General features: G+C 44.5%; 1 protein-coding gene across 6 annotated transcripts in view; it reads right to left on the bottom strand.

The window, feature by feature from the left end:
- Positions 1-12,513, bottom strand: part of ARHGAP21 (Rho GTPase activating protein 21) — a 141,667-nt gene that overhangs the window by 19,354 nt on the left and 109,800 nt on the right. For 3 of the 6 annotated variants that reach the window (XM_040434403.1, XM_040434406.1, XM_040434408.1), the window contains 10 exons: positions 9,164-9,325; positions 7,965-8,067; positions 7,836-7,875; positions 5,925-6,050; positions 4,630-4,926; positions 2,903-2,973; positions 2,657-2,799; positions 1,536-1,669; positions 1,297-1,452; positions 1,127-1,205 (listed from right to left, as the gene is read on the bottom strand). In XM_040434403.1, the coding sequence (XP_040290337.1) occupies positions 1,127-1,205; positions 1,297-1,452; positions 1,536-1,669; positions 2,657-2,799; positions 2,903-2,973; positions 4,630-4,926; positions 5,925-6,050; positions 7,836-7,875; positions 7,965-8,067; positions 9,164-9,325 (1,311 nt within the window). The remainder of the gene's footprint in view (positions 1-1,126; positions 1,206-1,296; positions 1,453-1,535; positions 1,670-2,656; positions 2,800-2,902; positions 2,974-4,629; positions 4,927-5,924; positions 6,051-7,835; positions 7,876-7,964; positions 8,068-9,163; positions 9,326-12,513) is intronic. The other 3 variants (XM_040434405.1, XM_040434407.1, XM_040434409.1) reach the window with 1 other exon arrangement.

The raw sequence follows: 12,513 nt of genomic DNA, 5'->3' as shown, positions 1-12,513 counted from the left end.
GTCTAAAACGGACCAGTTTGCATTCCAACGCATTCTGAATGGAAAAGGATCCGCTCAGAAAGCATAATTTTGCCTCCGATCCGTCTCCATTCCGCTTTGGAGACAGACACCAAAACGCTGCTTGCAGTGTTTTGGTGTCCGTCTGAGGAAACTGAGCCAAACGGATCCGTCCTGACACACAATGTAAGTCAATGGGGACAGATCCGTTTTCTATGACACAATCTGGCACGATAGAAAACGTCATGGCTATGTTAAAGATAATACAAACAGATCCGTTCTGAACGGCCGCAGACGGTTGTATTAACTGAATCCATGACGGATCCGCACAAAAGGAGAGTGTGAAAGTAGCCTTAGGTGTGACATGCTAATGAATGGCCTGCATTTGCACCATACACGAGTTTGCATTAGAGAAGATGAAAGTGCAGATTTCTCATTTAAATACGCCACTCTTACGGTGTGAAAGTCACAAACTGTACAGTGGCGAATCTTTTAAAAAACACGACTTGTGCAAGTGGTGCTTCTCTGCTGGCCTCGGCAATTTCCAGAAAAGGGAGAGTGGCAAGGGGGGGGTAAAAACACCGAAATGTACGCCAGCCCGTTGGTATAGGGACATGGGCTGCTGGTTGCTGCGCTTAATTTATTACGAGGCATACACTTCGTCAAAAATGAGGTGCAGCAGCCTGGTCATCATAGACTGGCATGCCCTGCAGGTCTATGATAAATCTGGCCCAGAGTGTTTCCGTAAGATCTTCCTTCTTTTACCATGCAATGGACCAGATGGTCCCAGGATACTCATTTTAACCTCTACACTGCTTTTCAGATATGAGCTGGATGCTTTATCACTGGCGATCAGTTGTTATTGCCTGGGGAGATCATGTCTGGTCATATCTTCTTCATGCAGCGGCCTCTACAGGGGAAATGTAGCATTGCAAGCAGCAGCTCAAATGAATGGCTGTCCATGTAATACATAAACTGCTTCAGTCCTCCAGAGCAGGAAACACACTTCGTCAGTGGATCACATGCAGGGCACCCTACTTCTATGCTGTCCATATAGTCTAACAGGGCATACGGAAAGGGACTGTCTTTGAGAGATGGTGCCATTCAATGGTGGTACTAGATTTCTTACCATTAGTGAACAGAGGCTCTGGAAGCTTACGGAAAAAAGACTTCAGCAGACTGCTTATGACATTCAAATCCCGCCATTTCTATGGTACAAAGAGAAAGCAAAAGTTAAAAATAAGAACTTGCACTTATTCCATATTATGCCGACTTCAGAACAGGGTCTGACAAACATACATCATCTTCCAGATCAATGTCCGTAGACCCTTTGTTAAGCTCCTCCTGCATGCTGGCGATGGCGGCGTTATTCCCAGGGACTCTGTATATCCCAGTATTCTCCAGCCCTCTCTCTTCTACTAATTTACAGCATACATCCACAATCAACGGTATATACTAAAAATGAAGCAAAGACTCCGTGTTAATGCTGAGATATCAGAGAGAAGTACTCTGCGGAGGCGAGAGGGCATTGTATTTACTTTATTGGTCTGAGCAGGAGGGCAGTCATCTAGACGGACGCCAAAGGTACCACCACCGGTCGCCTTCTTCTTTCTCATAATGTTATTAATCCCTCGCCTCCACGTTCCTTTGTCTTTAGGTGGACTGGTCTCATCTTGGATAAAGAAGAAAAAAAAATTCAAATTGTGAACTCAACTACCTCGTAAACTAACTCGTCTTTAAATGAGTCAGAAGATTAACAGGGGTATCGGTGAGTCAGAAGCATGCGAGGTCATGGGAGAGCGAGAAAGACTCGTCTCACACACAAGACTTGGGTTTTATTTATTTTACTGTACATCACACAGATTAATATAGGAACACAGCAAAAAAAAAAAAAAAAAAAAAAAGCATATATAATACACACACACACAAAGTGCTAAAACAGGTGTGTACCAAGGGTGCTATTTTGTGTCTAGAGGCGCATTAACATCTTGTCCCGCCGATTTTATAATATATACGCATTTCAGAACACAACCCCTAGTGACTGTATTGCGGTTTATTTGTAGGCGGTATAAACCATGAGATTTATACCCATTTTCAAACACCCTGGTAGGGCATTCTGAGTAAGGGCTCACGTACACGAACGCGTGCCACCTGTTCCATGCATTGGGGACAGCAAATTGCGGTCCCCAATGCTTGTGCACCGTCCGCGTGGCTGGCGCAGACCCATTCAACTTGAATGGGTCCGTGATCTGTCCGCACTGCTGAAAAAAATAGAACAAGTTCTATTTTTTTGTGGTGCGGAGGCATGGAGAGAAACCCCACAGAAGTAAATGGGTCTGCATCCGTAATTAACAGCTGGTGCCTGTATACTGCAGGCCTCAATATGGGCACCGGCCAACAAGGTTTGTGTGCATGAGCCCTAAGGCTGCTGTCAAACACTTTTTTGTAAAAAGAAAAAAATTAAAAGTCCCAAAAGGCCAACCTAGTGCTGTTGTTGCTGTTATAAAATGGAGCACATGACGACACTTGCATTTTGGGTATGGTACTGAAGCCTGCCCATGCAAGTTAAAAGGAATGATCTGCAAGAATGGACATGCGTGACAATACTTCTGGAGCAGAAGGGGGTTTGAAAATACATGTATAGATTGGGGTTCTGAACCTTTGAGAAGCCTGCGCTCCGAATCCGGCTTTGGGGAATGTGGACTCTGCAGTCTTGAATCTGTTCTAGTATTGCGGATATTGGGGATACTGAGCGGAGGGCGGGCAGGTTTGGGAGATGGTTCAGTTTTGTTGTTGGAGGTTCTGAAATAGAAAAAAGATAATGAGGTCATTTTATACTTGGTAAGTAGACAAAATTAGGTCATCACAAAGAAAAAAAAAAAAAAGTTCAGATGACTTTGCTTACTTAATTGCCGTGTTGTAGTCCTTGCGCTTCCGCTGTTCTTCTATGAGGTCCCTGCTCGCCTGGTTAGTTTCCTAAATGGAGGGGGGGAAAAGCTGTACTTACAAAGTCTTCACTTGTGATCACTATATCATTGGTAGTCAATACTAAGGAAGAACCCAGGTGATCCGATTACTTCAACCTTAGGCTACATGCACTTTTTTGCGGATAGGATGCGGACCCATTCATTTCAATGGGTCCGCAAAAAATGCAGACAGCACGCGGTGTGCTGTCCGCATCAGTATGTCAGTTCCGTAGCCCCGCAAAAAAAAAAAAAAAAAAAAAGAGAGAACATGTCCTATTCTTGTCCGTTTTAGGCATTGCTACAATGGATCCGCAAAAAAACAAAACAAAACACGGATGGCATACGGATGTATTCCGTTTTTTGCGGATCCACAATTTGCGGACCGCAAAACACATACGGTCGTGTGCATGTAGCCTTAGGCTGTGATCAAGAGCCCTATATTGGAGGTATAAGACAGGAGGTTCTCCCTATGTATATGGCCTCATGCACACGACCGTGCTGTTTTTTGCGGTCCGCAAAAAACTGAAGCCGCCTGTGTGCCTTCCGCAATTTGCGGAACGGAAGGCCCATTGTAGACATGCCTATTCTTGTCCGCAAAACGGACAATAATAAAACATGCTATATTTTTTTTGTGGGGCTCGGAACGGAGCAACGGATGCGGACAGCACCCGAGCCGCAAAAACTGCAGTTTGGATGCGGACCCGAAAAACGGTCGTGTGCATGAGGCCTACCTCTGAGAGAAGGCCGAAAAGCATACCACTGTATAAACATACCGTCAGATGAGGCACCAATAGGCTACCATTGTAAAATAAAAATGCACGGTATCTGTTATTTCACTGTAAACCAGAAAATATCTGCTCAAAAAGAGAGGCAAAAACTACATTTTTGTGGTCTTGGTCAGGTTAATGGAGTCCTAAGGATAGGTTTGGGGTATATATATTTCTCAATATATACGCTAAATGTGGGGCCCTAGCGCGATGTGAAGAGAGTCTTAGCGCCTTAACATTATGTCATACGTGAAAGTGGCTTTGACCTAGAGAAGATTAGGGATCTCCGACAGACATAAATTTCAAGGCAAAATGCCAGTTTTTGCACCAGTTCCACACTAAATGGATGCCATAGCTTTTCTTAGGTTACTTTCACGCTAGCCTTTACATTTTCCGGTATTGAGATCCGGCAGAGGATCTCAATACGGGAGGAAAAGCACATCCGTTTTGTCCCCATTCATTGTCAATGGGGACAAACGTAAATGAACAGAACGGAGTGCTCCAAAATACATTGCGTTTTCATACTGGAAAGCAAACCGCAGCAAGCTGTCATGGGATGCGGAGCAAAACTGATCCAGCATAACCCACAATGCAAGTCAATGGGGACGGATCCGTTTTTTTCAGACACAATAGAAAACGGATCTGTTACCCATCGACTTTCAATGGAGTTCATGATGGATCCGCCATTGCTATGTTAAAGATAATACAACCGGATCCGTTCATAACAGATGCAGCCGGTTGTATTATCAGTAACGGAAGTGTTTTTGAAGATCCCTGCCGGATCAGACAAAAACACAAGTGTGAAAGTAGCCTTAGGCGCACTGGTTGGGCTTCTTTACAAGCTCTTAAGACTGCACATACGTTTCCTGAGTAAAATGATGATACAAGGTGCACAGTACCTCATCGTTCTGGTTGCCATTTTCCCGAATAGCATTGATCCACGCCAACATTTCATCCCTGTCTTCAGCTTGGAAGAGATACTCCCGGTTGGAAGTGGTGACCCGAAACACGTTCTTCCGCTTAGTTTCGCTGTACGATATATCGGCTAAACAGCCGGTGATGTTTATTGGCTGTTCTTCTTCGGACTGAGAGGATAAATGCCCGGGCTGATCCTTCCTGTCCTTGTGCAGATACAGGGAATTGTTGCGTAAGACGACATACACTTGCTTCCAGGGCCTCATACTGCCTCCGACTCTCTGGAAAGAACCATGTTAGAATAGTTATTACACAGGGGATTCATATATAGTGGATTTATAGGAGATTCATGTACAGTCGATTTTGAAAATATTTCCAAATCTTTTCATTTGAGGCCAAATCCCCATTTCACACTATTTTGATTCTTTCACACTGTGGAATTAAATTTAAGTCAAGCCAACGATGGACCATCGTGATTAATACTCTGTTCAGTCTGCATGCTCAAACGCATAAGGCCTCACGCACACAACCATAACATTCTTTGTGGATCGGATGTGGACTTATTCTTTTCAATGAGGACGCAAAAATTGCGGACAGTACACCGTGTGCTGTGTGAATCCCAAATAAAACAAGGTGCCGACAAGGATAGGATAGTTCTATAGAAGAGGATAAGAAAATGGCAGCATGCATACATCCGGTATTTGGACAGGACTGGCCCACCATATGTATATGAGGGTGTCCCAGCTCCTCTTGATTAGGGGGGGGGGAATGGTTAAAGTCCGGCATTCCTGATTCTTGGTTCACAGGGGAGATGAGCTGCCACCAGAGAACACATGCATGTGTATACGGGGGTCGGAAAGGAATAGCTGTTGGCTGAAAGAGCGTTTGCCAGCCTCGGGGCACATGCACACGGCCGTTGCCTAGTCATGTCCATATTGCTGCCCGCAATACACGGCCACTGGCTGTGTGCACCCCCACATCACGGATGCGGACCCATTCACTTGAACAGGTCCGCAATCCGGAAAGTCTAGTGCGGAACGAAGGCACTACAGAGCACTTCGGTGGGGTTTCTCGCCGTGCCTCCAAACCACAATAAAATAGATAATCATCTATGTTTTTTTGCGATGCGGACGGATCACGGACCTATTCAAGCTGAATGGGTCTGGATCAGTCTGGATGTTGCCTGTGCATTGGGGACCGCAAATTGCGATTCCCAATGCACGGAACGGCTGTGTGCATGAGCTCTTAGAAAAGAGTTACCGATGCATCGATTCCCTACCTTTCCTTTATCAGTGATAAGCTGCCGGAAGTACAAATAACCTTCCTTGTTTGAGTCGATGAAGACGTCTGAGGAAGAATCTTTTCTGGACTCCGAGTCCTCGGAAGACTGTAGGCTCGATGGAACCTGAAAGAGATCCCATGTTTAGTACAACCGTCCTTGTGTTAGGAACCCTAGTTATGCCTAAGGGTTCAGCTATGGCTATCTTGGTCGCACTCAAGGATCGCAGTGGGATTGCAATAAAGGTGATGGGACCGTGAAATTGCAAAAAATCCAACACTGCTGGATTTTTGCAATTCTGGGGGTTGCAGCTGCTCCACACGTGCGAGTTGTGCGGAGACCCTATTCATTTCCATGCTAGCACTGCTACTCTGTGACCACAGCTGTCGAGCGACCAGGTAGCTGAACCCCAATTGGGACTGGTGTATTTTAAAAGATTTCTCCAGGTTTAGAAAGTCCTTTTTTCTCCCAGAATCAGCGCCACTCATGTCCATAGGTTGTGTTTAATATTGCATCTCAACCACATTTGCTTTAATGCAGATAAGCTGCAATCCCAAGCACAGCCCATAGACCAGATTTATAGAAAAAATAAATAAAACAGAAGACAACCCCTATCATCATGTCTATTGAATTGCTCTTACAGCACCACATGCACCTATGCTGTAAACTCGTAGCAGTAGAACCATGAGGTCCAGATGTAACATCCATGTGAATGTAGGTAGGAATCCTGGGCATTTCCCCTTACAGAGGACATTTTTCTATAGAAAATCAATAGCTCCCATCATGCAGTAACGACGCTGTCCATACTTTCCTATGGGACACTAGGTGTGGCGTCAGCACATCTTGGATGATTTACCATGGTGGTCAGATTAATTGTAAAGCGTATACTAAAAATACTCATGCCTATATGATTTGTGATATACAGCAATTCTATTACATAGTGTACAACCGGCAATAAAGGACAATAAATGTCCGTCATCTGGGAATAGAGAGCACTGGAACGCATAAAGCAACCTCATTTACATCACACAAGATCACAGTGCATATAACAGCCCTTCAAAGAAACACCATAAATCCAAGATTAAAAGGGATTTCCATCTCATAAAAGATGGCATATCGCTAGGATAATATGATCGGTGGGGGTCTGAACCTCTGGGACCTCCACTGGTCTGGAGAATAACCTGATCATGGTCTTCATCTGCAGTGATCTGCCCAGGGAAACAGCAGCGCACCTCTACTCAAGGGCATAGGTCCGGCTGCCGTTCCACGCACAGCCAGGTGGTTGGGAGCACAGCTCCGCAGGCAAAGATAATTACGGGGCCACGGTGCTGAAGGAGCGCTACAGCCCCTTCATTCCCAGAGGTTTGACCCCCTCTGATCATAGTGACATGCCATCACCTAATGACGAGGTTATATTCATATGCATAGTCGGAATCCTCCTGTATTCTGCCTTCCCGCTGAGGACATAGTGCGACAGGTCACTTCCGGATGTAGAATCCAAGACAAGGAGCCACGCACAGATTTGTCATCTTGAATGTGGCCAATTTCGACAAACTGCATATCCAGAGGCAGATATCCGAGGCTCAGCCTTGGATTTCTGTCGCAAATTCTGCGGTGGATTATTCCGTCTTGTGAACGCACCCTTAAGGTGTTCTCACGTGATGTAATGACATCTTACCATTGCATGTTTCCAACCACAAAGCACGAGCAATGTGATGTTTGTAACACTGCGTGGTATGATCTGAATACTTCCAAGAACCAGACACAATCTAACAAGACACGTATGGACTCGGCAGGCAAGCTGCACACTATTAAGATGTCTGTGAAGGCAGAAGACGTCTACACGCAGCATATCGGAAGCGGCCATGAATATGTATGTAATTTGTATAGAACGAGTCGTGCAAAACAGACCTTTATGCCTTTCAAGCTGGATACATGCTTCAGAGCTCTGCTGAAGAGGGGAAAACAGGAACATAATTATCAGCCAATCTGTTACGTGAGGAAACCTGTGATAAGGAGCGAGGGTTCACTGCCACTTACGCCTTCCCTTCCTCCTTGTAGTCATCCAGTCCTTCATCGCATGATTTAGACCTTTCGGTCTTTGAAGCGGAATGGACTTCGAGAGCGCTGGGCCTGGAAGGCTCTGGAAGGAAATGAATAGGGTTATGGTATAGTTGGCACACCCCTCACATAATATACAGATGTAGCAGAGCCAAACGTATTTATTTTGTGCCTCATTGGTTCAGAGACCCCCACTAATATTTATCAGTCACAACCAGCTCATACTGAACACCACCAATCTCCAGTGTGCTCCCCCTAGTGGAAGTTGCAAGTAATCAGATGTTTAAAGGGGTGGTCCGACACCAAAACCAAATTTTACTTGTGGCCAGAAAAGTGTTTAAAATGAAGAAAATACAGCAAGTGGCACATGACCACTGAGCCTCTGTGGTCACACGCCGCTTGCGGACATATCAACGCTGAGAAGTGAATAGCTGCATCGGTGCACGTGACCACAGAGAGGATGTCATCTTGCCAGTCCGCTACGGACCAAAAGAAGCGGGGACAGGAGATTTGGAACTGGAACAGAGAGACAGTGGATAGGTTAGTGGCTTTTTTTATTTATTTTTTTACTCAAAATTGGTTCTGGGTTCAGACAATTACTTTAACGGAGTATTCCAGTTACCGCATGTACCTTTATCTCCTATTCACAGGATAGGGAATAACTATTAGATCGTGGTGGTCCTACCGCTGGGATCCGCATTGATCACGAGAATGGGGGGCCCTGTACCCCCTGAAATGAATGGAGCAGCTGGTCGGGCATGCACTTGGTCGCTCTATTTCTATGGGAGTTCCGGAGATAGGTGAGCGCTGTACTCCGCTATCTCCAAGACAGAATTCTGAAGCAATATCCTACCTTAACCAATGCTACGGAAACCATTTGACTTGGACTGACAAAAATATGGCTACCTTTATTACGTAGCAAGTCGACTTCTGCACATCTCCTGGACCTCTCAATTCACTAAATTTTTTTATTATAAGGGTTTTGCCTTAGTTCTGACCACTAGGTGGCGATGCTATATTCATGCACGTTTCTCTTTGGTATATAGAACATGCTACTTAAAAAATATAAATATTATGACTTTTTAATGCAATGGAGCTTCGCTGCAATACACTGATGCACACGCAATAACTGCAGTGGACGAGATAAACGATCAATACAAGTAAAAATCAAAAATTACCGTGCTCGTGAGAGTGGAGTCGGCGTAATGAAGGTGCAGTAGATGTGGGGCTGGGAGGAACAGTCAGGATGGTAGGAAGCGGCTGCTGCACAGATGTGGAGATCACAGCAGAGGCAGGAATGTTTGCTATCTCATGGTCTATACTGGGACTGGTCGGCTCGTCTGCAAGGGGGAGAAAAGAAAACATTCCAGAGAATTACTATTACCATATCAAGGTTTCTTTACATCACAGCGGATTTTAAAAAAAACCTCTAAAATATATAATAAAATATGGTCAAAATACAATCTATAAGAAACTAAGCATAAAAAACAGCAAAACAACAAAATAAACAGGCTAAAGAAAGTGCGGAGATTAGAGGACTGCAAGCCCGTACTGAGGCTCTCCAGCGGCTGAAGAAACTCCATGTCCTTCTCGATATACCTAGAGAAACATATGCACTTTAAGAAATGCCTACCCTCCCACACACAAATTCTTTAGTATTCAATTGCATAATGTCTCCTAATATTGCATTTCACATTTTCTCGGTTATTTTGGCATTCAAATTAGGGAGCAGATGTTGGGGGACAAGGAATAGCGGCAGTCATCAGACACAGTCCCTGAACGGCCGATCTACAGCTGCAATTTTACCTTAAGTCTCGCAATGTATTGGCTAGTCAGTGATTGGACCAAGTTGGACCATAACAGTTGGCACGGAAATGGATTGGATACGTTAAAAAGGGGGTGACCGATCCCGTGCTCGGACGCTCGCCAGGTCCCCATTGGTGTCTCTTGACACAAAGAAAATGGCCAACCAACCAGTAGCTGAGGTGGGTCACCGTTCTGGCCAGCAATGGGCTAAGTGGTCATTTACGGTGTGTCAAAAAGCACCATGAAGTGACACCAGCGGGGGTTGGAGGGGGCAGAACGACCCAATTTACGCAACTGTTTTTGTAAAGAGTCCCCAAATTATAAGCGGATTGTGTAGCGTAAGGGGAGGATGGGGGGGTATAAGGATAAGGAAAAATGTTTACTCCAACAATCAGTAGATACCTGAACGGGACCATGGGGGACACCCATCACAGGGCATATGCTTCCCATGTAACGCAGAGGAGCCAAACAGTGAGCTGCCTCTTGTAGCACCTCCTCTGAGCGACAATGAGTGGGCCAAAACCCCTCTCTTCTCTACTGATTTAAGGGATTGCCTAAATAGCCAACTCCTTTAAATGTGGCTCCATTACTTGATGCTAGGGTCATGAATAGAGCCTCCGAGATAAATCATCAGAGGCAGCACCCGGGGAACTCACTGATTTGGGATGAGCCCAACAAACCTCAGCATAGCTATAAAAAGAGACAACGCCTTAATATAATAAAGCAGACTAGCAACAGCCTCCTGACCGAAGAACATCTCCAATAAAGCTATAAAAAAACAAAGGTCCAAGTGCTCAAAGGTCATCATACCACTGCCATCTTCTATTAACACTTCGTAGAAGTCCTGACAGTCCAAGCATGTCCAGCAAACGCCGGTTTCGACAGCCAGAAGTGCCATGGTGTCAAACACTTATTCTTCAACCCACAGGCAGAACGACATCCATAAAGTGCCATAACACACCGGGCCAGAGCCGCTTCATGTAATGGGCTAGATTACTGCGCCAACATAAAAGTAGAACAAGAGGCAATAAAAGGACGAAAAGCTCAATGCAAGCTTCCCAGCTCATTTGAGACGATTTCATCTTTATGTGTAAGGCTTCACATCCAGTCCCGGGAATATTAACAAGCAAACTTTTGTTCTGGCCTCTGGTAGGGATGCATTGTGCTCCCCCGCCCCCCCCCCCCCCCACCTCCCTTTAGCAGATCACAAGTAGCTCTGTTTAAAGCGGCAATATAATGGTGCACTGCGGACTGTAGCACAAGTTGGTACAAAAGCTGGACTCGAGGAATCAAGTTAATATGTGCAGCTCCCAAAAAATTCCCACTAATTGATCGTTGAATGATAACCACACACTTGAATCAGTAAGCCAGAAACCGGTCCGACAAGTCTAGAAACGTATGACTTTACTGCATCTACAAATCCGACACTAATGACAGTAAAATGTTCAACAGGAAGACAAGTCTTACATATTAACTTAAAGGGGTTCTCTGGGAATTAAGAAAATGAAAATACTTACGTATTACTTCATTATAAATATATTCCCAAATATCTTCCATTAGTTAGAATGGCTCATTTTGTCTGGAGAGCAATCATTAGGAGAAACAAAATGGCTGCTGTCCAATTAGTACACACAAAACCGGTCCTAATCACACAGCAGGACAAGTTACTTCACAACGCTGAGGTAAAGAGCTGCCTCATCCTGCTCTCTGCTCTACCTGTCGGGGATTATGATCCTGAATACAGATAAGATCTTTAGCTGAATCTCTGTTAGAACTGAGTTCATGAGCAGATGTAGCTAATAAGCAGTAGCACTTGTATGCAGTCTCCATTACCACAGTCTGTCCTGTCCATCCTCTCTGTACTTCATATCTCCTCATGAACTCCACTCCCACAAAGATTCAGCTAAATATCGTATTAAACTGTATTCAGGATCATAATCCCTGACAAGCTGAGCAGAGAGGAGGATGAGGCAGCTCTTTACCTCAGTGTTGTGAAGTACTTTGTCCTCCTGTGTGATTAGGACAGGTTTTGTGTGTGCTAATAGGACAGCGGCCATTTTGTTTCTCCTAATCATTGCTCCCTAGACAAAACGAGCCATTAGAACTAATGAAAGGTATTTGGGAATCTAGTTATAATAAAGTAATATTTACGCATTTTCATTTTCTTAATTCCCAGAGAACCCCTTTAAAGAGGTTGTATAAGGTCTGATTTCCTTCACCCGTTTTTAGGGAAAAATGTAAAGTAAAGATTTTTTTTTTTTTTTTAAACTAAACAACCCCTTTCAGTAAGATTTCGTTTAGACAAGGCAATTGGCAGAAAGGATTCCATCAGTCCCAGCCTTTATTCCAAGTTGTCTATTTAACTAATGTAACCATGATAACATATCTGAATGCACTAATAATCACGCCCGTTAAAGGGGTTCTTTTTGGAAATGCCCTTGTGGGTCATTAGATTGATGGTGTATGAAATAGGGTAACTAATAGAAGACAAAGCTCTCGCTCTGTCAGGCCTGTTGCATGCCAAACCAATCGTTTTTTCAAGGGCAACATAAAATGTTTAATCAGGAATGTGTTACCATCTGCGTCACCCACACAACAGTTCATTTTTGGGTGGACAGTTTAACAAAAATGTATAACAGTGCTTCATCTAAACTTAAAGGGGTTGTCCCACGAAAACTATTCTACAGTTTTCAAACCAGCACCTGGATCTGAATACATTTGT

This window comes from Bufo bufo, chromosome 5 (genome assembly GCF_905171765.1).
Source record: "Bufo bufo chromosome 5, aBufBuf1.1, whole genome shotgun sequence".
NCBI classification, from domain to species: Eukaryota; Metazoa; Chordata; class Amphibia; order Anura; family Bufonidae; genus Bufo; species Bufo bufo.
Note: the sequence above shows the minus strand (reverse complement) of the source record. Positions and strands in the feature narration are given on the sequence as shown.